This window comes from Mytilus galloprovincialis, chromosome 7 (genome assembly GCF_965363235.1).
Source record: "Mytilus galloprovincialis chromosome 7, xbMytGall1.hap1.1, whole genome shotgun sequence".
Classification (NCBI taxonomy): Eukaryota; Metazoa; Mollusca; class Bivalvia; order Mytilida; family Mytilidae; genus Mytilus; species Mytilus galloprovincialis.
Genome location: NC_134844.1, coordinates 30,694,190 through 30,720,553, shown reverse-complemented (window position 1 = coordinate 30,720,553; position 26,364 = coordinate 30,694,190). Strand labels below are relative to the sequence as shown.

The 26,364-nt window shown below is 31.4% G+C and overlaps 1 protein-coding gene across 2 annotated transcripts in view; it reads left to right on the top strand.

The window, feature by feature from the left end:
* LOC143082745 (cytoskeleton-associated protein 5-like) overlaps window positions 1-26,364 on the top strand; it is a 56,296-nt gene that overhangs the window by 26,865 nt on the left and 3,067 nt on the right. For both annotated transcript variants that reach the window (XM_076258584.1, XM_076258585.1), the window contains 26 exons: window positions 334-425; window positions 835-892; window positions 1,730-1,855; window positions 2,272-2,408; window positions 3,357-3,531; window positions 5,377-5,490; window positions 5,976-6,104; window positions 6,696-6,890; window positions 7,856-8,083; window positions 8,513-8,623; window positions 9,316-9,465; window positions 11,705-11,908; window positions 13,015-13,150; window positions 13,462-13,652; window positions 14,048-14,178; window positions 14,803-14,976; window positions 16,196-16,322; window positions 17,207-17,386; window positions 17,813-18,000; window positions 18,747-18,822; window positions 19,298-19,486; window positions 21,530-21,655; window positions 22,137-22,229; window positions 23,644-23,800; window positions 24,357-24,484; window positions 25,536-25,601. In XM_076258584.1, coding sequence (XP_076114699.1) covers window positions 334-425; window positions 835-892; window positions 1,730-1,855; window positions 2,272-2,408; window positions 3,357-3,531; window positions 5,377-5,490; window positions 5,976-6,104; window positions 6,696-6,890; window positions 7,856-8,083; window positions 8,513-8,623; window positions 9,316-9,465; window positions 11,705-11,908; window positions 13,015-13,150; window positions 13,462-13,652; window positions 14,048-14,178; window positions 14,803-14,976; window positions 16,196-16,322; window positions 17,207-17,386; window positions 17,813-18,000; window positions 18,747-18,822; window positions 19,298-19,486; window positions 21,530-21,655; window positions 22,137-22,229; window positions 23,644-23,800; window positions 24,357-24,484; window positions 25,536-25,601 — 3,681 coding nt within the window. The remainder of the gene's footprint in view (window positions 1-333; window positions 426-834; window positions 893-1,729; window positions 1,856-2,271; window positions 2,409-3,356; window positions 3,532-5,376; window positions 5,491-5,975; window positions 6,105-6,695; window positions 6,891-7,855; window positions 8,084-8,512; window positions 8,624-9,315; window positions 9,466-11,704; window positions 11,909-13,014; window positions 13,151-13,461; window positions 13,653-14,047; window positions 14,179-14,802; window positions 14,977-16,195; window positions 16,323-17,206; window positions 17,387-17,812; window positions 18,001-18,746; window positions 18,823-19,297; window positions 19,487-21,529; window positions 21,656-22,136; window positions 22,230-23,643; window positions 23,801-24,356; window positions 24,485-25,535; window positions 25,602-26,364) is intronic.

Here is a 26,364-nt window from a genome sequence, read left to right as displayed (position 1 = left end):
TGTGTTTTCATTTATATTTGTTGGATACCAATTTTCGTGGTTTTCATGGGTACAGATGAACCACGAAATTAAGTGTTCAAGGAATGATAAACAGGCTTGTATACAGACTTCAGCAAAACCATGAAATTAAATATTCACGAACATGCAAGTTTTCCCTAATCCACGAAAATTGATACCCACGAAAATAAATGAATTCACAGTAATGGAGGAGATTGTTTCGTAAATGACAATTTTAAACCTACCTTAGTGTGTTCAGTTTAAATGTATTAAATATGGTTAGGTTTTGAGAAACAACAATCCTTAGAATACATTATAAATGTTCTTCTATTATAGGTAATACCTCTAGGGTTTGAGAACAAGAATCCTAAGAATACAGCTGAAACATTAGTGTGGCTAGCTCAAGCTGTGAAGGACTTTGGACTGAAGTAAGTTTGAGAATCTATAAACATAAAAATAATAGAAAACAATTTTACTTTCCAACTTTATATTAAACTTTAAATAAAAAAAGTATTTGGACTAAGGACCTTTAAATATGATGTGGTAGAGTATATCAAGAGATTATCATAAATAAGTATTATAAATAAGAAGACCAATCTTTATAGTCACTATAGATTTTACATTGGCACCTTTAATTTCTCACATATATGAACCTAACTATGACAATAACCCTTGTCTGAACCATATGGCTTGTATATATTAAGTTCTTTGAAGGAAACAAAATATATTGTATATTATATTGAGTTGTTGTCTGTTTATGTCTATTCAGAACAACATAGAACAGAGTTTTGATAGACTTTTACTATAGATTATTTCAATTGTTTCAAACATTTTCAGGTTGAGTGTCAAACCATTAATAACCTATATAAAGAAAGCTTTTGCAGCAACTAATCCAGTAAGTTATGCTTAATATTGAATTTTTAAAAATGTTAAAAAAAAAAATTATATTCAGGACTGTATTTTCATCACTATTCTTATATTTTCTTAAAATGCACAAAGGTATTTATTTTAAATGCCAAATTTATGATAGAAGTTGGGCATTATGTTTTCGAGTCTGTGTGTTCGACTGTCTGTCCCGTATATGGTTTAAGTTTTGATTTAGTGTAGTGAACCAATAAGTTTAATGAGATAATTTCAACTTGAAACTTTAACATTTCATTAAAGTATACATTTTTAAAATATATGTCAAATTTGGTTTTCACTAAGATTAGTGTGAAAAGGGCATGATGTCCTATGAATACATATTCATGTTTAGGATACTGTTTCATTTTCAACACAAAGGACTTTTTGTATTATGTATCATAATTAACAATAGATGGCTTTACGCAAACACTTGATTACTCAACTTAATTAGGACAGTCATAAGTGTCCCTGAACTAGAATATATTATTGTTCAGAGGTCAGCTGAAGCTTCATGGTGCGGGATTTTTTTAGCTCTGTTGAAGACCCATTTGAAGAGTTGGACTATTGTCTGTTCTTTGGTCTGGTTGTCTTTTTGACACACATTTGAAATTTTAGCCATGGGTTGTGGGTTTATCTCATTAATTCCATGATTGCTTAAAATATACGAAAATATTCCCTGCAGGAATAGTATTTATAATGCAACAATTTTGGAGTGAAGTGCCTACTTATTGTTAAATTCAACATTGACCCATGAACAAACGTTATTGCATTGAAATTGCAAAAAAAACACCAAACCTACAAAAATGTCAGTGTCTAATTTCTGTTTCAGGCTGTGAGAGCATCAGCCATCACTGTAACCTCTGTCATCTATATGTACATGGGACAACAATTTAGGATGTTCTTCGAGGATGAGAAACCAGCTTTGTTGCAGCAAATTGATGCAGAGTTTGAAAAGGTTAGATTTTGTATTTTTTTTAGAAATAAGAGTTATTTTTGTATGATAAGTTTAAGCTGTAAATGTGAATATGTCCCATCAGAATATGATTAAAAGATCAGCTGAAGTCAGTTTCAGTAATGTGCAAAAATACATGTTCTGTCTGAATGAAATAGAAATATGAGATAACCTGTTTTGCTGTATGTAGATGTCTTTTTTTAACCTTTTTAGAGGTAAATTAATTATTAAGAGCACAAGGTACTGTGATACCTGTTTGAGGAAGAAAGATATGTTTGTTGAGTAAAAATTTATTATTTATCTTTAAGCAAGACAATTTTCAGAAAAAGATCATGCTGCATATATTTATATTATTTTTACAGTGATATATAATTTACCAACATAGCTGTGGTGCATCAATTTTTTTTCTGATATTTCAGGTGAAAGGTGAGAAGCCTCCAGCACCTACTAGAGGTGTGGTAGCAGGAGGTGAAGTGGAGGAGGAGGAGGAAGAAGATGAAGATGCACCTAAAGAGGAAGTTAATATGGCAGATCTAATTGATAGAAATGATATAGGGTACTGTCATCATAGACATTTTATGTAAATTCAGATATGACAAAAGTAATCATGGAACATTTACTCCTAGAGTCATAATGTCATCTAACTTTTGTGCATTTGGTGGTTCAGTTTGAATTTAACCCAGAACTAAAAATGTTAGCTGACTTTATCTTAAATTTACTAAATTTGAAATAGGTTCCATATTTTCTTATTCTTAATGAAGTATTTTTGTGTAATATCACAATAGTTTAATTGAAGCAGATGACCTAAAGATTCTATAACCTGCATTCTTTCACAATGTCGTTGATAAAACTAAGAGGAAACACATCATCAGTGGCACACAAGGTTCTATATAGTCAGTGAATGCAACTTAGCAAAGATTATGAAGTCAATGCATTTTGTCTGTGCATATAATACAGTATAAAATTTTTTTAGGTTTTGGTTATAATCATATTTCATTTATCTAAAAAGAGTCAAAAAAACAAACAGGTATGAGTTTTGAATAATATACAATTACTGTCTTTTGATGAGGTAAATATGCGGTTTTATTGACTTTTGAAAAACTGATATTCACTGAGGCCGACGGCCGAAGTGAATATCAGTTTTTCAAAAGTCAATTAAACCCCATATTTACCGAAACAAAAGACAGTAATTGTTTTATTCCATATTCCGAGAGAAGAACATGTATTTAAGGAATAACATATACCAAAATAAATTTAACATGAAAAATCTAACCATAACAAAGCGTGTGACGTTTAGCGCGGTGAATAACACTTTCTCAGGTGAATATGCTTTTTTATTCAAAATCCAATTCATATAGAGAAACCTACTAAAATAATACCAATATGGAATAAACTAATTTATTTAACAGTGAGACAAAATTTGAATAGTTATCTTTTGGTACATCTGCTTAGGAGAGTTTCTTTTAGTTCAAGCTATTTAACAGTTGCTGTCTTCTTTTTTTAGTGAAAAATTCACTCCAGAATTAATGGAATCATTGGTAGATAAAAACTGGAAGATAAGGAAAGAGGCTTTAGAAAAAATATCAGTCATATTAAAAGAAGCTAAGTTTATAAATGGAAACCTGGGCTCTTTACCAGAAGGGTTGAAAGTTCGACTGGGTGACAATAATAAAGTTTTGGTAAGTATGCTTAAAATATATTAAAACCATAATCTAGTAACATACTCTGATATCACTAGTTACATCAAAAACTTTAATTTCCTATAAAGGTCATGTTACTTCAGTAAACGAGTGTGGAGAAGGTAATTAAAGTTATAAATATACAGTTAAACCTGCTGTAAAGATCATGTTACATGTACTTCAGTAAGCAAGTGTGGAGAAGGTAATTAAAGTTATCAATATACAGTTAAACCTTCTGTAAAGGTCATGTTACTTCAGTAAACGAGTGTGGAGAAGGTAATTAAAGTTATCAATATACAGTTAAACCTTCTGTAAAGGTCATGTTACTTCAGTAAACGAGTGTGGAGAAGGTATTAAAAGTTATAAATATACAGTTAAACCTGCTGTAAAGATCATTTTACTTCAGTAAGCAAGTGTGGAGAAGGTAATTAAAGTTATCAATATACAGTTAAACCTTCTGTAAAGGTCATGTTACTTCAGTAAACGAGTGTGGAGAAGGTAATTAAAGTTATCAATATACAGTTAAACCTGCTGTAAAGATCATGTTACATGTACTTCAGTAAGCAAGTGTGGAGAAGGTAATTAAAGTTATCAATATACAGTTAAAGCTGCTGTAAAGGTCATGTTACTTCAGTAAACGAGTGTAGAGAAGGTAATTAAAGTCATCAATATACATGGAGAAGACGTTCTAAGTTGCAAAACTTGTGTCTAATCCTATTGTCATTGTTTTTGGACAATAAAATATGTTTAAACTATCAATATACAGTTAAAACTGCTGTAAAGGTCATGTTACTTCAGTAAGCGAGTGTGGAGAAGGTAATTAAAGTTATCAATATACAGTTCAACTTGCTGTAAAGGTCATGTTACTTCAGTAAACGTGGAGAAGGTAATTAAAGTTATCAATATACAGTTAAAGCTGCTGTAAAGGTCATGTTACTTCAGTAAACAAGTGTGGAGAAGGTAATTAAAGTTATCAATATACAGTTAAACCTTCTGTAAAGGTCATGTTACTTCAGTAAGCGAGTGTGGAGAAGGTAATTAAAGTTATCAATATACAGTTAAACCTTCTGTAAAGGTCATGTTACTTCAGTAAACAAGTGTGGAGAAGGTAATTAAAGTTATCAATATACAGTTAAACCTTCTGTAAAGGTCATGTTACTTCAGTAAACAAGTGTGGAGAAGGTAATTAAAGTTATCAATATACAGTTAAACCTGCTGTAAAGGTCATGTTACTTCAGTAAGAGAGTGTGGAGAAGGTAATTAAAGTCATCAATATACAGTTAAACCTGCTGTAAAGGTCATGTTACTTCAGTAAGAGAGTGTGGAGAAGGTAATTAAAGTCATCAATATACAGTTAAACCTGCTGTAAAGGTCATAGCTTTTTAGGGAAACCTGTGTTGACAGGTCACTTTCTTGTTTTTTCTGTAGTAGCGATAGTTATTGATTTTAAACCTAATTTTTAGGAATATAAAAAAAGAAGATGTGGTATGATTGCCAATGAGACAATTCTTCACAAGAGACCAAAATAACAAAGAAATCAACAACTATAGGTCACCATACAGCATTTAAAATGATCAAAGCCTATACCACATATTCAGCTATAACAGGCCCCCAAATGACAATGTAAAACAATTCAAACGAGAAAACCAATGACCTAATTTATATATGTATTATAGGAATACTTGTATTTAGACATATTAAGGGATTTTAAATATAAATGTTGTCATACATATCAGTATGACAATTGTCCAGTGATAGTTTTCTCATTTGAACATTATGGCTGTAATATTTGCCACTGTACATTAATAACTAGAAAGCATCAATCAATCTGTTTATCTTTTACAGGTTGGTTTGACCATAGGTATTTGTGTTACATTAGCTACAAACATGGGGCCACACTGTAAAGCACATATAAAAACAATTGGACCAGCCCTGCTTGGTTGTTTTGGTGATATGAAGGTATGTAATACTATCAATTACAATGTGTGTACTATAACAATCATGGAAAAACATTAATGCTTGATCAAAATGATAAGATTGATTTGTTTACATTGATATTTTAAGAATTACATTTTATGAATAATTGAATGAAAGATGTTTAATATATGTAAGAAGTTAGAACCATATTTTATAATATCCTTAACAAACAAATGAGGTATATAGAAATTACTCTGTCCTTCAGTCTGTCTATCCATGTGCCTTTTCAGTACACCTCCTGCTTAAGGGCTTGATGGATATTGATGAAAGTTTTCACAGTTTTTAGAACACAACCAGAAGTTGTGCACATATGAATTTAATCCAAGCTAACCATGTTAAAAGGAAGATAATCAAATATATAAAAAAAGAAATGTATTCTTTTGTGTGTTCAATCTTAGTTCTAGTTCATCTTAATCTGTATATTAATGATTTATTATAAAGAATTGAGATGTATATTTGTTTTACAGCCCCTCTTGCGTCAGCAGGCTGTGAATGCTTTGACATTGTGGACAGACCAAACATCACTGTTACCTTTAGTAGAATGTGAAGCACTCATGGATACACTCAAAATGGAAAATCCTAATCTTAGGATAGAGGTATACTTACTTTTATTTTATGATTGCTTGATATCTTTTTTATATTCCTTTGTTCTTGGTTACTAATAGAATGTCACCTTTTGTCTTTACAGAGATTTTAAAGTCTACATTTTACAGTTGAATACAGCTACCTAGTTATGAATTATAATTATATGTTAAATGAAATGTTAATCTTTTTAAAGGCTGAATGTCTAATTTGTTGCACAAGTTATTCAAATTCTGCTATGTTAAAAGTGATACTGGAAAAAATACAATTTAAACAATGTTTTATTATATAGTAACTCTTTTAGCATTAATATTCAATCAGATTCTTGTCTGTTTTATGACTAAAAATATGCATAAATATTAGAAAAATTAAGAAGGAATATTCATCTTGTCTTTTTTAATTCAATGTTTTAAAAGTTTGTTTCCATCAAATATATTTTCAAATTTTTCTTTTATTCATTTACATAGCAGGTTTTTTTCATGGTAGTTTTTTTTTTCACTTTGAAAGATCAAATAATGATTTAAGACTGTCTATTTAAATCAAATGCAAGTGATTAATCATTATTCAGTGTATTAAAACTCTCTTTCTGTCTATGATTAATACAGTTATTGGGATGGTTGACAGAGAAACTGCCAGATCATAAAAAGTTACCTGTAGAATTTAGAATGTGTATCCCACATCTCCTGTCGTGCCTGGAAGATAGGAATGGTGAAGTGAGGAAGAAAGCTCAGGATGCTGTTGTTCCTTTCATGATTCATACAGGGTATGACAGTGTCTTCAAAGCTACATCTAAACTCAAGGTAGGTCAAAGTACTTATATCTCCTATATTTTGTAGAAGGAATAAAACTGAAAATAGAACCAGCTGTTAACCGTTCAAATGACTAGAATTAATGTCATAATATAAAAAATAAGATGTGGTATGATTGCCGATGAGACAACTTTCTAAAAGAGACTGAAATGACACAGAAATTAACAACTATAGGTCACCGTAACACCTTCAAATAGAGTAAAACCCATACCACATAGTCAGCTATAAAACGCCCTGAAATGACAAGCATTTTTTCCTACTCAAATAGGATTCTAAACACAAGGTTCTTGCTATCTAACTATAATTATACTATATTTAAACCTTTTAGACTGTTTTATATTAGATATGAGAAGAAGGGGCACAAATAAGTACTCTTTCATTTTCCTGTGGCATGTCAATATTCTACAAGACCAACCAGAACCAAACGTAACTTTGTATTTAGACACTAAACATATATTGTTTTTATACTGAAATCAATAAAAAAATTGAAAAAATAAAAAAAAAATATGTAACAAACATTGTTAAAAAAAAGTGTTTGAAATTTCCCTCTTGGGGTACCATTTTAGGGTATTTCCCTATGAGCGTAGTCCAGGCGGTAAAACATTGACATTTTAAGAAATTAGAAAAGGAAAATGAACTTAATTAATAACATTTAATAAACATGGTATATAAATTACCAATTTGAAGACATAACAAGTTTAAATTCATAAAAGTTTGAACTTTGTTACTACATGTTGTCATGGTTGTGACGTGACGTTGTTGATGAAATACAGTAGTTCCGGTAAGTAGGCGGGGCTTATAGGTTAGTTCAGGTCATTGATGTATAAAGCTAACGTTTATACGTATAGCTTTATTTGTATAGTAAAATAGCTGATTGCAGTATAAAAATTTAAGTTTATTTTATTTGAATTATTGTGTTGCACTCGTTTCATATTGACTATATTTATTTCATGTAGCCTGCCTCTAAGGATCAGATTATGGCTATAATAGAGAAAGCCAGAGGTAATCTACCAGCTAAGCCAGTGAAGCAAGTCAAGAAAGCAGCTTCATCATCAGCTGCCAGTAAACCAGTCAAGGATGATTATGATGAACCAGAACCAGCTAAATCTAGACCTGTGTCTGCTGCACTGTCTGATTCAGGGGATGCCAAACCAGCAAAGACGGTAAAAGGGAAAGGAAAGGCAGTAAGTCACTATCACTTAAAATCTTATATTATTTTTAGACTTATAACAAAAAAATATTTTAATCTGAATTTTTATAAGGCAAACTTATATCTCCTAAATTCACAGAAAATTTATAATTTTTATAGCCTTTCCATGAGGATGATACAGGAATATATATCGCCCTGAAAAAATGCAGATATAAACTTGATTGATTGTTATGATTATGTCACAAAGTATTTAGGTTTTATTCTATTTTTTATTTATAGATATTTTGAAAATAACTGCAATATCACTTTTCTGTCTGCCTTTTTCAGTCTACCTTTGAAAATACAGTTGAACATGTGTGACTTGGTTCTAAGTTATAATTTAAGAAAAATTCTTAATATGTACAAAAGTAAAAAAATTTATTGGACCAAATTGACTAGGGAAAATAATTGTGTTAATTTCCAGGCTCCTCCACCAGCAACCAGTAAAAAGAAGAAGGCTGATGAGGATACAAGTCCATTGATGACACTTACTGAAACTAAAGAAAAGAGATTTAAAGAGGAAAAAGCTCTGAAGGTAAATTATTTTTCAGCTTATTCTGTAAGATTGAATTTGATTTTGAAACAATTGTCAGAATATTACTGTAGACCGTAAAATCAGAAATTTGCTTGTCTTTATTATTGCGTTTTTGAAGAAGGAATAAAAATGTGAAATTCTTTATATTTATTACAATTTCAGAATTTACTTTCAAAATTTCTAATGCTTGTTTGAATTCTTGTGATACCTATTCCTTCACAATAATAAAAGTGTCTCAAAAGATAAAAATTTATTTGTTCAAGACTTTTAAATATAGAAACCGCTATAAAAGATTGCAAGCTGTGACTAGTATTTCTATCCTGTTTCAAACTGAGTACTAGTAAAATTTTTGTTTGAGATAATGTTTTGCTGTTTATATTATACTCAAACTTATAAAACTGTTCTCTTTGAAATATTTTGGTTAAAAAAAAAAATTTGAAATTTGTAATATAGGACTTCAAAATAAAGACTGTTTTCAAACATCACAAGTAGAACTCTCTGTAAACACATTATCAACATTACAAACGATGTCTTATACAATAAGTGACTGTATAAAGCCAATATTTATACAGTCAATGCATTTTGACTGTGCACATAAAGTTTCAGTAAAGTTATATTTGATGACATTATTATGGAGCAAATCAAACATTTCTTATATAGTATTGTTGTTAATTTAATCTATCCATGCATAGGTACTCAAATGGAACTTCATTGAGCTGAGAGGAGAATTTATAGAACAGTTGAGGACTCAGATGGAGAAGAATTTTAACAAAACAATAATGGACCAAATGTTTCAAACTGATTTCAAATTACATATTAAAGCAATAGAGAGTTTAATGAAGGTAAATAACAAAACTTTCATTTTGCTTAAGTTTTTATTTGACCGCAAATAAAAATTTGGGATCGTATAATCAGTCAGGGGTGGTACTTAAACAAGTGATTTCAAAATCACTACTTTGAGTGATTTTGGCTGTGAAATATTTAAAATTTTCGCCCAGACTTTTCAAAATCACTGAAACAAGTAATTTGAAAAGTTAAAATTTAATCACTTCAATAAGTGTTTATAACATTTTTGGGATATTTTTCCCACAAGCTTGATTTTTTTATTGGTAAAAAGACCAGAATTCCATTGAAAAACCAACTATGTACATGCAGAAAATTGTCATTTGCTTGATAAGCCTGCCAGTTTTTACAGTTTATTTGAATATGCAAAAACTGGAATAATTTGTAGATCAGGACATAACCTTAAAATAAATCATTCTAATTCTAAAGAAAACCAATCAGGTCACCTAATATTGTTGACCTTTGTCTGATAGTAAGAGTAGTTAATGAATATTTGATTACAGAACAATTCCCAAGGGTACTTTTAAAAGCTTTAGCGCACTAACTTACTGCCCAAGTGCACTGGTGAAATTGATATCCATAGATAAAGGGATAATTGATTTATGTAGGAAAATTATAGAAAAGTTTGTGAAAATATGGAAAATCAATGAAATTAGCACTTGAAGATCAAAGAAAACACCAAAATCACTTTAATAGGTGATAACTGAATATAAAAAAATCACTGAAATAGGTTTATAATGAAATCACTTGTTTAAGTAGCACCCCTGACTGATAAAGGTATGACGTTGTCTGTGTCGTCCGAAGATACATTTGGTTTCCGGACAATAACTTTAGTTTAAGTCAATGGATCTCTATGAAATTTAAGAAGAAGGTTCAATAGCACAAAAGGAAGGTTGGGATTGATTTTGGGGATGATGGTCCCAACCGTTTAGGAATTAGGGGCCAAAAAGGGGCCAAAACAAGCATTTTTCTACTTTCAGGTTAATAACTTGTGTAAAAGTGTTTTAATTGCTCTAAAATTGTACCACAATGTTTAATACCACCAGTAGAAGGTTTGGATTCCTTTTGGGGGTTGTGGTGCCAAGGACAAAAAAGGGGCCACAAACAAGCATTTTTTATAGTTTCTTGACAATAACTTGTGTGTAAGTTCCATATCTCAAAAAGAAGGCTGGGATTGAGTGTGGGGGGTAATTGCCCAATTCGTGCAGGAATTAGGGACCAAAAAGGGGCCAAAACAAGCATTTTTAATACTTAAGAGTATTGATCTCTCTGAAATTGTACTACAAGGTTCCATACTACAAAGGAAAGGCTGGGATTCAGTGTGGGGGTAATTGCTCCAATGGGGGATTCAAAAGTTTGGGGGTTCTAATTTTAAGAGGTTCTCAAATTTTTTTGCAAAATTTGTCAAATTTCAAATTTTTGAAAATTATAAAGGAGAATCTTTAATTGTATTTCACAATAGATTTGTAAGATCTTGACATTTATTTTGTGTCAGAAACATATACTATGTCAAAATTTGATCACAATCCAAATTCAGACAGTGTCAAGCTTGAATATTTTGTCCAAATTTGCCCCAACTGTTCAGGGTTTAACATCTACAGTCATATCATGCTGTGCTCAGCAAAGCAATTTATTTTCATATTGTAAGATTTATTGGATTTGATTAAATGTAATCAGTAAACTTTGATGGATTTCCAATTTTAGCAAGTTTATGTTTTAATTTTTTCAAACAATAGTCATCAGAGGAATAATTTTAAGATGACTTATAATAATATCAAAAATGAATTAATAGTGGTCAGCATAACTTGATGGTAATTCCAGAAAAAAACCCAGAAAAAATGTATAAATTTCTGCAAAATATTGAAATTCTTTCTGAGAGACATGCAATATGATTTTCTCTTAAGGGTATCAGGGGTATCTCACTAAGGCCAGTCCATGAGTCTGCATTTTCAAAACTGGTGAGTCCACAGATGCATCAAGATTGAAATATTTTGTATTAACTGAACACAAATATCATCATTTTATAGCAAAAGTTTATAAGGGATCCAAATTTAATGTCATTTCATTGCTCTGTTAGGAAATAGAGACTAAAATATTACATTATATGGCAAAAAAATATTTTCTTCAAAAATCCTTAGCAAGAACCCTAGTGTATAAACATATACATATACATGCAATATGATTTCCTTTTTAGTATATAAACATATACATGTACATGCAATATATTTTCCTTTATAGTGTATAAACGCACTACATGACGAGACTGTTGGTAACCTTGACCTGATATTGAAGTGGTTCACCATTCGATTCTTTGATACCAACCCTAGCATGTTAAACAAGGCCATAGAATATTTACGTGAAGTATTCACTATGTTATCAGATGAAGATTATCACTTGGTGGAGTTAGAAGCCTCATCTTTTATACCATACCTCATTATAAAGGTAAACTTTATTTACAAACAGTTGATTATAATTAATCCCCCCACTTTAAAAAAAGTAGTGGGATATACTGTTTTACCTATGTCTGTACATCTGTCAGTCAGTCTGTCCCATGAATAATTTTCGTCGCATCTTTTTCAGGAACTACATCATATGGATTTCTGAAATTAGTTCATAGTTTATATAAGTCAGCTGTACTGTGTGATGGGTTTTCAGATTCATCACTCAACAATTTCTTGTTTACTGAATACTTTAATACATAATTTTACATTATTAAAATTATCCAGTTGCAGCGGGGTTATCATCAGTGAGTAGTAGCTCACAGTTTCACTTGTTTAGGTATTATAGATTCATATTTTATAACTTATGCTTTATGCTTGTAACACACTATATAACAAAAATGATCTGACAAGCTGACCCATGGTAACTGAAAGTAAACAAATAAACGTTAGTTCTATTTATAAAAAGTCAACAACATTCTGGTTACCTCAAATTTCCAAGGAGTTTCCTAACTTGATACTTTTCCCTACATGTGTGACTATTATACATCTCACAGTATATCAAGTGCAATTGGAAGCAGTACCTTCTTCAGAGTGAAGCCATAAGAAATGGTGCAGAATGTCCAGTGAGGTGTTGTCAATTTCGGAATTGAATCTGACAATTTATTATTAATTTTTACTTTCATATTTATTTAACAATAATTGTGACATAACTTCCAATTGACCTTCCTGTAACTCTGAATGAAACTCATTTAATGTACATCAGTGTTTGTAGCCCATCTTTGTATTGTTCTGAAGATACCACTTGAAGTGGCTAAACAGTATGACACAATAAAAGAATTTCCTTGCTGTAACCTGGATGTTTTCTTTTTTTATAAGATTTAATATTTGTGAGGTTTAAAACAGCTATAACACACTTCGGTATCCATCAAGATTGCTTTTCCAGCTTGTACTGCAAGAAGGTGTTCATTCACTTGACTTATTTATAAGTAAACTTTAAATAGTACAAAAGCTTAGAAAGAAAGTGTGACATTCCAATTTGATTAACTGCATGTATGTATTAAATTATATAGTTTCACTGATACATGTATGTGTATTTACTGACTGTAGGTTGGAGAGAATAAAGATAATGTACGGAGAGAAGTTAGAAGTATATTTAAATTGATATGTAAAGTGTATCCTGCTAGTAAAATGTTTACCTACCTTATTGATGGTCTCAAGTCTAAGAACTCCAAACAAAGAATGGGTTAGTACTTCATTTATTAATCTACACCACTCAATGTGTGCAAATTGTATAATAAGATAAAAGGAGAAATTATATTTAGTTCAACAAATCTAGCAAAGAATGAAGAAGTTAAATGGACTTTTTTAACAGGAGGCATATGTTGTTCAAGCATAATAGATATTTATTCAATTGAAACAAATCTTCCTTCAATATATTTAGTCCTTATTAGATCAGACTTGTTATGTTGTAGAATGTGTTGATAATATTTGATGTGGATTTGAAGTTTTAGCTCATGTGTTATTTAATTTATAGAAAGTTTTTTTTTTTTGTAGAGTGTTTAGAAGAATTAGGCTGTTTGATTGAAAGCCATGGTATTAACATCTGTCAACCCACTCCAGCTCAGGCTCTTAAAACAATATCTGGCAATATAGGTGATAAGGATAATGGCGTGAGGAATGCAGCACTCAATACCACTGTTGTAGCTTACATGATCTTACAAGATAAACTTTTTAAATTCATCTCAGTAAGTAGATATAAGTTGAATGCTGGAACTCAAAATGTTGAGAGGAGTATAATGTTTCATTAAAAGAAATTGGATTAATTTATTTGATATCAATGAATGCAGGAAAAATAAAGTCAAAACGAAACATTTATAAGAAAAAAAAATATATGGATATTTGTTTTATTAAAACCAAAAAACATGTGGCATTACCCATTTAAAACATTGCATGTTACAATGAAAGCCATATTTTTTTAAATAACTAAACTGTTCCCCTGTATTCACAAAAATCCACCAAAATTGAAATCCCAAAAGCAAAATAATGAATTCACAGTAAATATAAACTGGTGTTGCATATTTTTTGTGAATATTATGATGTCTTGGAAGAAATATATACAATTCTTTTTAAAAAATTTCAGTTAAAAGAAAAAGACCAAAGTATGTTGGATGAAAGAATAAAGAGAGCCATGAAGAATAAACCTGCTCAAGCTGTTGTTGAGGAACGACCTCGTACAGCTCCACAACAACAACCTCAAAAAGCTCCTTCACAGTAAGTTCAGATTCACTCTGTCGAAAATAAGATATAGTCAAATAAATTATTTGGATCTATTATAGTTTTGTTGATCATTGATTTGGTATTGCATTGATTCCAGTTTATGATTTAAACTTGAGAAACTAGTTATGAGAATATTATCTTGCCTTACACATGATTATTGTCCATATGTGTTTTAAAGGAAATATTTACAATTTCTCATATACAAAGAAAAGACTTTCACGCCTCTGATAGTTTGGTAAAGTTATCAGTGAATCAGTAATGCAGAAAAAATTACTATGAAATGTTTCTTGTAAACTTGTGAAATGTTTTACTTAAAAACTGCTAGAACATTAAAGGGACCACCCAACAATATTTGGGTAAAATAATAGTTCCTCAAGTTTTGTCTACTTATTTAGAATTGTTGACTAGGATAAAGAATGTGTATTACTTCATTAAAAAATGTCAAGAATCCTGTGTAAATGTATAGGATAATGAGTGGATGTAATGCAGGGATTATATAACATCAGAAACAGATTTTAGAGCTTGTATTAGCTGTATTTGATTCTGTGTTACTGTTACATGTATTGTCATGAAGCACACTTTCAGAATTCATTATTGCTGAATCTTCATTTATTTAAGATCAAATATGCAGAGGCCACACACTGCCATGCCAAAGTCTGCCTCATCTAACTCTGTGAAAAAAGAGTTTGCTTTAGAAGTTGACGATGACCAAATGTCTCAGCCAGAGATGCCAAAACTTTACCAGTATGATCTGGATGAATTGTTTCAACCTGTCTCACTGCCGTCTGCTGGGTAAGATATAAAACTTTACCAGTATGATCTGGATGAACTGTTTCAACCTGTCCCACTTCCTCTGCTGGGTAAGATATAAAACTTTACCAGAATGATCTGGATGAACTGTTTCAACCTGTCTCACTGCCATCTGCTGGGTAAGATATAAAACTTTACCAGTATGATCTGGATGAACTGTTTCAACTTGTCTCACTTCCATCTGCTGGGTAAGATATAAAACTTTACCAGTATGATCTGGATGAACTGTTTCAACCTGTCTCACCTCCATCTGCTGGGTAAGATATAAAACTTTACCAGTATGATCTGGATGAACTGTTTCAACCTGTCTGGCTTCCATCTGCTGGGTAAGATATAAAACTTTACCAGTATGATCTGGATGAACTGTTTCAACCTGTCTCACCTCCATCTACTGGGTAAGATATAAAACTTTACCAGTATGATCTGGATGAACTGTTTCAACCTGTCTGGCTTCCATCTGCTGGGTAAGATATAAAACTTTACCAGTATGATCTGGATGAATTGTTTCAACCTGTCTCGCTTCCATCTGCTGGGTAAGATATAAAACTTTACCAGTATGATCTGGATGAATTGTTTCAACCTGTCTCACTGCCGTCTGCTGGGTAAGATGTAAAACTTTACCAGTATGATCTGGATGAACTGTTTCAACCTGTCCCACTTCCTCTGCTGGGTAAGATATAAAACTTTACCAGAATGATCTGGATGAACTGTTTCAACCTGTCCCACTTCCTCTGCTGGGTAAGATGTAAAACTTTACCAGTATGATCTGGATGAACTGTTTCAACCTGTGTCACTTCCATTTGCTGGGTAAGATATAATACTTTACTTTTAAAATACTTTGCATTACTTTTTGATAGATAGTTGCAATAACATTAACAGTACCAATTCAAGGCCAAAATATTTGAAAATCAAAAGCTTATTAAAAAGATAAAGAGCTATAATCCAAAAAAGATACAAAAAGTATAGCAAAAGCCAGGCAATTATTCAAATTGTTAAATAATACTTTTTTCTGGTCACAAAATTTGTCAACACAAGATTCCTGTATGCATTATTTTACAAATATATTATTTTATGGAGTTTTGTTGCAACTGGATAATATATTATCTTGGTGCTATCATCAGAGACTGAGGCTGATTAAATCTATTACATATAAAGTGATTTGAAGTTTTTAATATTTTACACTTCTTTATCTGTTTTGTAGAAATAGAGCCAGACCAGCTTCACCTATGAGAAATATGAATTCCCAAGATGCATCATCTGCTGTTGCTATGGTGATCTCCCAAATAACTACATCAGATATAACAATGTGCATACAAGCCTTGACTCAGGTATTTTACTTACTCTCAGTGTTGCATATCTTAATTTAGATATAATTGTGCTTGTTCTCATGTTTATACCACTGCCATTGTTATCTTAATTTAGATATAATTGTACTTGTTCTCATGTTTATATGTTTATACCACTGCCATTGTTATCTCGTGATATCATGCTTGTCTTGAGTATCTATAAAAGTTGTGGGTTTAATCTCTGGAGTTGTTCAAATTAAATACATTAAAACGTGTAGTTGTCACTTCTCAGCTAAACATATAGCATTTATGAGTAAGAGTTAAAATAATGTATGTGAGTTGTGTAAGTTACTCCTTCAAACTGTAAATTTGCCAGAAATGTAACTTGCCATATTTGTAATAATACAAGACTGGGTTCATGAACACATGTTTATATTATCTCCAAAATTTGACCAAGGTGCATGTACTCTTTGCTGTTGAATAACTAGCATCAATCAATCAAACCACTTTCAGAATATGAAAATTGAAAAGTCTCAGAATAGAAATGGTTCTATAATGCATTAGGGATGGAGTGGGATTTTAATTTGATAATAGTGAAAAACAATAACTTCCCTTGTTCAAATGTAAAATGACTTACTGGGGATTCATTATAATTCATTGGATACCAATTAGTGTGGTTTTCCTGGGTACAGGTGAACCACACATTTAACTGTTCAACACACACCACATATTCTATCAGGTTGTATGCAAACTTTGGCTAAACTATGAAATCACATATCCAAGTAAAGACAAGTTTTCTGCACGAAAATTGGTACCCACGAATATAAATAAATCAACAGTAAAAATTATCAGTTGAGAAAATCTAAACAAACAGTTTTAGAGCTTTAGTTATAATGATATGACAACTTTCTGTTGATATTTCACAGATAGATGAGGTTCTTAAAGATGAAGAAAAGGCAGAAGTATTAAGTAACCATGTGGACCAGCTGTTACTGTCAATGTCCATGCAAATAAAGATGGTCTACTCTACACACATGAGTAGTGAATTTACCAGTAAAGATGATGTAACTCGGTTGTATAGGTGTTTACTTGGCACCCTATTAGCAGTAAGTCTACTCTACTCACATAAGTAATGAGTTTTACTAGTCAATAGGAGTATGGTGTATTAATGTGTTTTGCACTGTTAGCTGTTAGTTATACTGTAATTGCAATTAGAAATAATAATTCATTCTATTAAATTGTTTGATCACTATGGTAATATTAAACAGATAGGGTCATACATTTATAAGAAGAAATTAATTATCAAACTGAAATGGGCAATACAAAAAATTTCTGATATAGACACGAGTGAACCAACACCTGGTTAATCTACTATACAATATAATGCCTGAAGTCTTTGTAAAAAGCCATCAAATATATTTATTCATTGTCTTCCAAGCATGCTCCAATTTACTCCTTTGTTATTTTTTTCTGATGAATTTAAATGCCTCCTTTGTAGTTTCATATTTTCAAAATTTTGTTATATATCACAGATTTTCCAGAATTCATCCCTGGCAAAGAAAGCTTCTAAGGATGTGTTAAAAGATCTAGTCAATAGTTTAATAACAATTCTGTTAGATAATAGACTGACTAGTTTAGAGGAAGGAGCACAGGTCATACGTACTGTCAATGTTATGGTTGTGAAAATTGTGGAGCATGCTGATCACACGAGTGTACTAAGGTAAGTAAGGTCAGAGGTGATTAGGTCAAACATACTTATGTTTACCATTAATCATTTGACTAAATTTAAATTTGTGCTTAGGTTTGTGCATCTATCATAAATTATTTCTGCTCTCTAAAGTTTAAAAATCTTGTAGTTTGTAATAAGACTTTGACATGATCATTCAGCACTACTAGAAGATGTGTTTAATATGTACATGGAAGAACAAAAACATAAAAAGTCAGTAAAAAAATTGTTTCAAATGAGATTCAAAAACATTTTTTGCACAACCTTTAAACTTAGAAACTTGAAATTCCTATTCAACATTACTAGAAGGTGTTTCACATACATGAAAGAAAGATATGTTGATGATCATTGGTAAAAAGCATATATGTATAAAAGGGATGTATCAAGTTCATGGTGAAAAAAAGCATGTTTCCCACACTTTTTTGGTGAATAGTCCAATAACAAACTTGGTGCATGATTCTATATAAAAATCACCAAATTCTATTGATGTATCAGTAAAATTTCTGCCTCCTGTAGGTATAAGCTAAAATGTAAATGAAATAACTCTAACTACTTAAAAAAAATCATCACAATTTAGTTTTTTTCATGCTGCAGAATTTTTTGTGATTACACTCATCACTATTCGCTTGTTGTAATTAAGAAATCATTTTCTATAGCACGACTAATTTATATTGTGATCTACTTTTAAGGAAAATTGATGAGTTATTTACATCTTTACATGGTTATGTTTTTGTTTTCAGTGCATTGATCAGACTGTTACAAGATTGTGTTACAAGTGAAACATGTACTGTGAAGTTTATAGAATTAATTATGAAGGTATAGTGTTATAGCATAAACATTTATATATTACCTTCAAAATGACAATAAAATAATATTTGAGAAAGGAAGAGTATTAACATAAACACTATATAAATGATTGTTAATAGTTCTTAGCATTAATTATTCCGACATTTTGATGCCCTGACTACAATAGATAAGGGCATTATGGTTTCCTGTCTTCATGGTCAATCGTTCCATATCAGGCTCACGTTTTGGTTTAGGAGGCTTTGGACACATCAATTTGAAACTTAGTATACACATGTTTGGTATGTATTGAACTTTTAAAAATATATATGCCAACTTAAGAGTTTTTTACAGCAAATATCAAAGTTTTCTTAACATTTGAATGTGATAGTATGAGCAATTTATTGTGGCCTTTGAACACATATTCTTGTTTGTGACAGTCTTTTACAAATAATGATTTTACAAATAATGATAGATCAGTATTTTAGCTTTAGTTTTCTTATTTCAGTGCGTATGGAAAATGATTAGAATGTTACCAGATATAATAAATGATCTAAATCTAGACAGAATCTTACTGGATACACACCTCTTTCTTAAAGAATTCCCAAGTACGTCATGGAAGAATCGACCAAGTGATCTGCCATTGAGGACAGTTAAAACAGTATTACATTCCTTAGTCAAGTTAAAAGGGGCAAAAGTAAGTACACTTTGTAGATATTAAGTAATTAACCAAATGATAAAAGTGTGTTTAAATATACAATATTAGGCCAATGAAAGAAAAATATAAACTTTTTTGTATGAGACTGAGAAACTGGGGAAGAGCGAGGTTCTACCGAGCCCTTCCCCAGTTTTGCACCAAGTACAAAAAAATGTTTATTAAGTCTCCCAAACAAAGTTTTGGAGACTTATTGTTTTTGGTCAGTTCTTATTATTTTTATTATTCTTCTTCTTCCTCTTCCTCTTCCGCCACTTTAAAAAATGAACTTGTCCGCAGCGTTTCTCCAAAACCGCTTGTCAGATTGACTTAGGATTTTGTAAAATGGTAGACTAATATGTCTAGGTGAGCCATCAATCTTTCGTTTGTGCATTGGGGTCTATTAAGGGCTATTTTGGGGGGTAGAAAGAAGGGAGGGTTTTACTATAGAACCCTATGGGATTTTATTTTCTAAAAATTTCAAATGAATATAACTTGAAAACTGTAAGTGGTAGATACATGCAGTCTTCGGAAATGATTATAGGACAATAAAACAAATCACATGAAATATAGGGGGAGTCCCTGGGAGTTCATCCCCACCCCCTTCAATTTGAGAATATGCTTATATCTTGTAACCGATCCAGATCCCCACCCCTAAACCATATATATTCCTGATTGGGACAATAAAACAAATCAAATGCAATTAAAGGGAGGTCCCCGGGGGTCATCCCCACCCCGTTCAATTTCATAATGTGCTATTATCTTGTAAATGGTCCAGATCCCCACCCCTAAACCATATATATTCTTGTAGGGGACAATAAAACAAATGAAATGAAATAAGAGGGAAGTCCCTAGGGGGTCACCCCACCCCCTTTTGTTTGAAAACTTGTAACCGGTCAACATTCCCACCCCTAAACCATACATATTCTTGTATGGGACAATAAAACAAATCACATGAAATTAAATGGAAGTTCCTGGGGGTCACCCCCACCCCGTTCAATTTGAGAATGTATTATTATCTTTTAAGCGGTCCAGATCCCCACCCCTAAACCATATATATTCTTGTAGGGGACAATAAAACAAATGAAATGAAATAAAAGGGAAGTCTGGAGGGGGTCACCCCACCCCCTCTTGTTTGAAAACTTGTGAACGGTCAACATCCCCACCCCTAAACCATATATATTCTTGTAGGGGACAATAAAACAAATGAAATGAAATTAAAGGAAAGTTCCTGGGGGTCGCCCCACCCTGTTCAATTTGAGAATGTGCTATTATCTTGTAAACAGTCCAGATCCCCACCCTAAAACCATATATATTCTTGTAGGGGACAATAAAACAAATCAAATGAAATGTAGGTAACTTCCCTGGGGGGTCACCACCACCCCCTCCTGTTTGAATACTTGTAAATGGTGGAGATCCCTACTCGTAAGCCATATATATTCTTGGGACAAAAAATCAAATCAAATGAACATATGAATGGCGAGTTATGGGAGCTTTGTTTGGGAGACTTCGTAACAGCATCCTGTTACAATTACTTCTTGTATTTTTATGACATTAACCTGATATTGTTTTTAAACTGCAACTTAAACTAATACATTGATAGCTTTTTAAATCGTAACTCAAATGTCAAATTTATTTTCATCCCTTAGTGAACCCCTGATTGTGGAGAAAATGTTCCATGATGAAATTGACATTATACTATAGCTACATGTATGTTACTATATTTAGGAAATAAACACAACTACACAGGCAAAAAAAAAAAAAAAGATGGACTAAACTTTTTTTTTTTGTCCTTGTGAAAGGAAATATTAGTATATTTCATATTATTAATTGCGGATCTTTTGCCTCATAATATCTGTGAAAAAAAATTTGAAAACGTGTAGTTTTTTCCTGCTTGAATAACATTTCAAACCTATACTTGGAAAAATGGAAGATGAAATATTTTAGTTATATTCACAGATGTGCTCAGTATATATAAAAATAAGAAGATGTAACAATCCAATGACGTTGGGTAATTAATTTTGTAAATGCACTCAATCCTTTCAGATCATACAACACATGGGCTCAATTGAATCTGCTGAGAATTCTGAAGTAAAGGCATACTTACAGAAAATACTCCACAACGATCCTAACGCCAAGAATGAATGGAATGAAGAACAAAAAACTCCTAGGGTGGGTAGAAATATGATTGATTTATTGATACCACATGTTATAGAAGATTTATAATTATTGTAGAAAATGTAGATAGAAAATATGCAAAACTGAAATGAAAACATAAAATTCACCAATGCATGGTGTACAACTTTCATGTTATCAAACATGGGGACTGATATATTTTATCTGTTTGTCCAATACATATTTTCGTAACACTTTTGTCGAGTTATACTGGAAAGATTCATATTGTCTTCACATTAATGAGATGTAACTTGTGTCAGAGCATTTTTGTCTAGTGAAATTTATATGTTTGTCAAACATTTTTTTATGTACTCCTATACTTGTTCTTAGATACTTTGAGTTATGAATCTTGGTATGCGTAGGATGAAAATGCATGCAACCAGTTATTTTTCATTTATTTAAAAATTTTGAAATTTTTATTTATAAATGTGATTTTATGGTCTACATGGACTGAAGTATTTATGATATTTCATTACAGAGTACACAAAAACCAAAGAAATTGAATAAGAATACTCACGATATATTAGCCGAAATATTTAAAAAGATTGGGTCCAAAGAAAATACAAGAGAGGTAAGTTTTATAATAAAGTAAAGACTAGTCTATTTAAGGTGGTACCCAACACCTTGACTAAAATTAGTTTGCCACTTTTAATTATACCCCACACACGGATGTGGAGGGTATAATGTTATTGACTCGTCCGTCCGTCCGTATGTCTGTCCCTCAGTCCTGTTTCTTGCCATCGCAAGTCCTCTCAAACCACACAACAGAATTTCACAAAAACCTTTTTAGATAAAAAGGACATACTATGTAGTTGTGCATATCGACAGGAAATTGTGATTCAATTTTTTTTCTAGGAGTTACGCCCCTTTGAACTTATTTACTTTAATGTACTACTGCAACAGTTTGTCATCGCAACTCCTCTCAAACCACACAACAGATTTCATGAAACCTTAGATAATAAGGACATACTATGTAGATGTGCATATGGACAGGAAATTATGATTCAATTTTTTCTCACTAAAGTTCATTAATTTTCATAAAATTTTGACAATATATTTACTTTGACTCTTTAGAAAAAAATATAAAAATTTCAAAACAAGTGAACTAATCACTTTCTGGGGAAAAATTGGTTGGATACATAGCAGTTTGACAAACACTAGTTTTGATCATTGAGAAGTTAAATATTTCCTTAACAATACAATGTGATTAAAACGTTTCACTGATTTTACAGAGTTTTCTCCCTGTAGTGTTAGGTACCACCTTAAGGATACAGGGTGAAGATTATAAATTCTTTGCCAAACTGTGAAATTAGAAAATTTTGTAATTAGTTAAAATATATTATTTGTGGACCTACAACATTTGCATAAATAGTTCTATAAAAAACTTTTTTCTTCATAAAATGCATATTATATATACACCCAAATGGAATACATTTCATGCTGTGACTACTATATGAAAAGCTGTGGAAATTTAGAAAAAAGGGAAAAGATAATTTATTAATCGAACACTCAGTCAAAATATAGATCTGATAAGAGTATTCTTGGTAGGGAGATCTAATAAGAGTATTCCTTGGCTCTCGGTCATAAAACTTTACTCAGTACTCTGAGTACAAAATAAGTGCTTGAAACACAAAATCCAGTATTTTGATTGGTTGATTCTTGAGTCTGAGTACAAAAATCGTGCTCGAAAGTTTTATGACCACAAGTCCTGGTATTAAAAATTTGTCATGCATTTGAGTAACTGACTAATTCTCTTTAAAAAAATGTACATGATAATGACTGAAGAACATAGTTACTGCTCTTAATGGTTTTGCATGGACAGATGTAGAGAACATATCAACAACATAACATACTACATGCACAAAAATAGGGAGTTTTTATCTTAATCAGTTTACTGTTAAACACATAACTGAAAGCAGCAGAAAACCTATTTAAGCATGTGTATATCTCACAAAATTTTTTATCTATATTTAAATCTGTTTTAGGGTCTGAATGACTTGTATGACTTTAAGAAGAAGTATCCTGATGCAGATCTGGAACCATTTCTGAAGAAATCATCCAATTTCTTCCAAAACTATATAGAAAGAGGTCTTAAAAATATTGAACAGGAGAGAGAAGGAAAAGTGCCATCAGATTTTGGAGGTAATAACATTTATTTTCTCAGTTGAAAAGGGAACCTATAGCAGATTGAAGAATAAACTTATGAAACATTTGTAAAGGGTTCCAACCAGCCCTTCTATTATGATTTTATTTTTTCATTTATTTTAAATTTTAAAAAGCACTTAGTTGGCTTTAAAACGACATGAAAAATATGAAATATTTCAAACCAAAAAAATTAAAGTTTAATTTATTACAAAAGCCAAATATGACAGACCTGAACTAACACCAATCACTGTACTACTGGCTATTAACTAACTTGGTACAGGCACATAAAGAATGTAACATGATAAAAACATGCTTGTTAGTTCTCACCCCTCCACTAACTTGGGATTGTGGTGTAACAGCTCAACATAAGAACAAACTGTTAAAATCATTTGCACTCGGCTTAACTGAAAAGAGTGGTACACGTTACAAAAAGCACTTACATAAAACTATAGACACAAAGAACTGAAGTAAGAGAACTGGTAGAAATTGAAAGCTAGTTGAAAGCCAAATACAACTTTGATGCACAAACTTGATGTGTTATTTTTTATTTTAGTCTCAGTGAGATCTGACAATCTACAGAGTACCAATGATTCATCAGTAGGACATCAAGAGAAACAACAGGTGGATTATTACAGGGAACGTCTCAAAACACTAAGAGCTAGATGTGGATTAGATAATGAGGTATGGAAAACAAAGTCTTTTTAAAAGGTCAAGTCGTGTACAACTAAAATGCACATGCAGTTTTGCACTAAATGGTAAATTGCCATCAATTGAATCAAAATTTTATTAATTATGCTTTCAAATTATTTTTTATTGAAAGGCAAAGGATTTTAAAAATACATATTTGACATTGAACACTGTTATTTTTTTTTTTTTGCAAACCCGATTAAGTTTTAAAGATGTCACATAAAGCTTTTTAGGTTTTCAATTGTTGGTAGGTATGATCAAATACAATTGTAACATTCAGTTGTAACCAGTATTTGTTCATAAAAATAATTGTGTGGGAGTGTGGTGTTTTATTTATTAAGCACAATGTACTGTGGATTCATGTTTATATTGGGATATTAATTTTAGAGAGTAAAGGTTTAACTTAAAGTTTCTATAGGCTTGTATGCAGACTTTGACAAAAGTATGAAATCAAATATTCAGTAAAATACAATTTTAATTCAAACCACAAAAATAAATGAATTCACGTTATATTAAATGTTTGCTTCACAAAAATTATTGCAACTGATCTTTGTAGAAATTATAGATAAATAGAGAATATCATATGGCGTTTTCAATATCGCATCCGTATCAACCCGAGACACCAATATAATCCCAAGAGCTCTGCTCCAGGGATTATATTGGTTGAGGATTGATACGGTGTGTGATGTTGAAAAAGCCATATCATATACACTTTACTATATACATATACCTCAAGAAGATGTTTTTTTTTATGTGACATGAGGTCATACAGATAAGGTTTGAAATGACGTCATATAGATTGTAGGTTTGACATGACGTCATACAGATTAGGGTTTTGATAAAGCCTTTGCAACAGTGACTGCAATCTATGATGTGACGTCATACAGATTAAAGGTGTGATAAAGCTTTTGCAACCGTGCTGATATCGATATCATCATGGGTGGCTGATACAGCACGCTTGCCATTGATTGTATAACACATACAATTTATCTGTATTTACTACTAAGTATATAATAAATGACTATTAGATGATAAATTGTTATAGGGCAAGGTAGAAACAGATATTACACCAGTGATAACAAAACCTCCATCACCAGAACCACATATACAGGTAGTATACTTTCATATCCTACATTTTTGAAAATCAACTTAAAAAAATCATGGTACAGTCGAAGCTGCCTTTATGGTCATCTTGTTTCAGTGGTCACCTTGCTTTAACAAGCATTTTCAGATCTTCTATAATGTTTTCTCTACACAATTTAACTCTTTTAAGAAGTCATATAATTTTAGCACTAAAACATAATTTCAACTGTAACCATTGGTCATATTCATATTTTTAACAATTAGAATATAAGCATGATGAAAATTATATGTATTTGACTTTACTTTCATGTATAGAACAACAAAATTAATATTTATGATACTTTTTTTCCTAATGCAAGTTATAGATGTAAATAATTAAATAGTAGTAGCATAATTGTTTTAACAAAATGATAAGTGGCTATCTTGAAAAAGAAATTCAGATAATTTTTGTACCAATTATCAGGTTTTCTGCATATTGATATGCAGATAACCTGATAATCGATTTATCAGGCTTGTTTGCGTCTTTTTAAAGTTCTCTTAGTTTCAGCAGCAAGCTGAAGTTGACTTAGTAAGTTCAGGTCAAACTTATCAATGACTAACAACATTATGACGTTGCTGATATGTCTGGGTCAAAGTTATTAAAGCCTAGTCAATGTATTTGACGTCACAAAGACATGATATGCAATTTTATTAAGAGCTGAGCAGAGTGATATAGACATTGGGACGACCAATAAATTATTACATCAGTCCATTATATGGATTTGATACAAAGATCATGTCAAGAGTTTTTA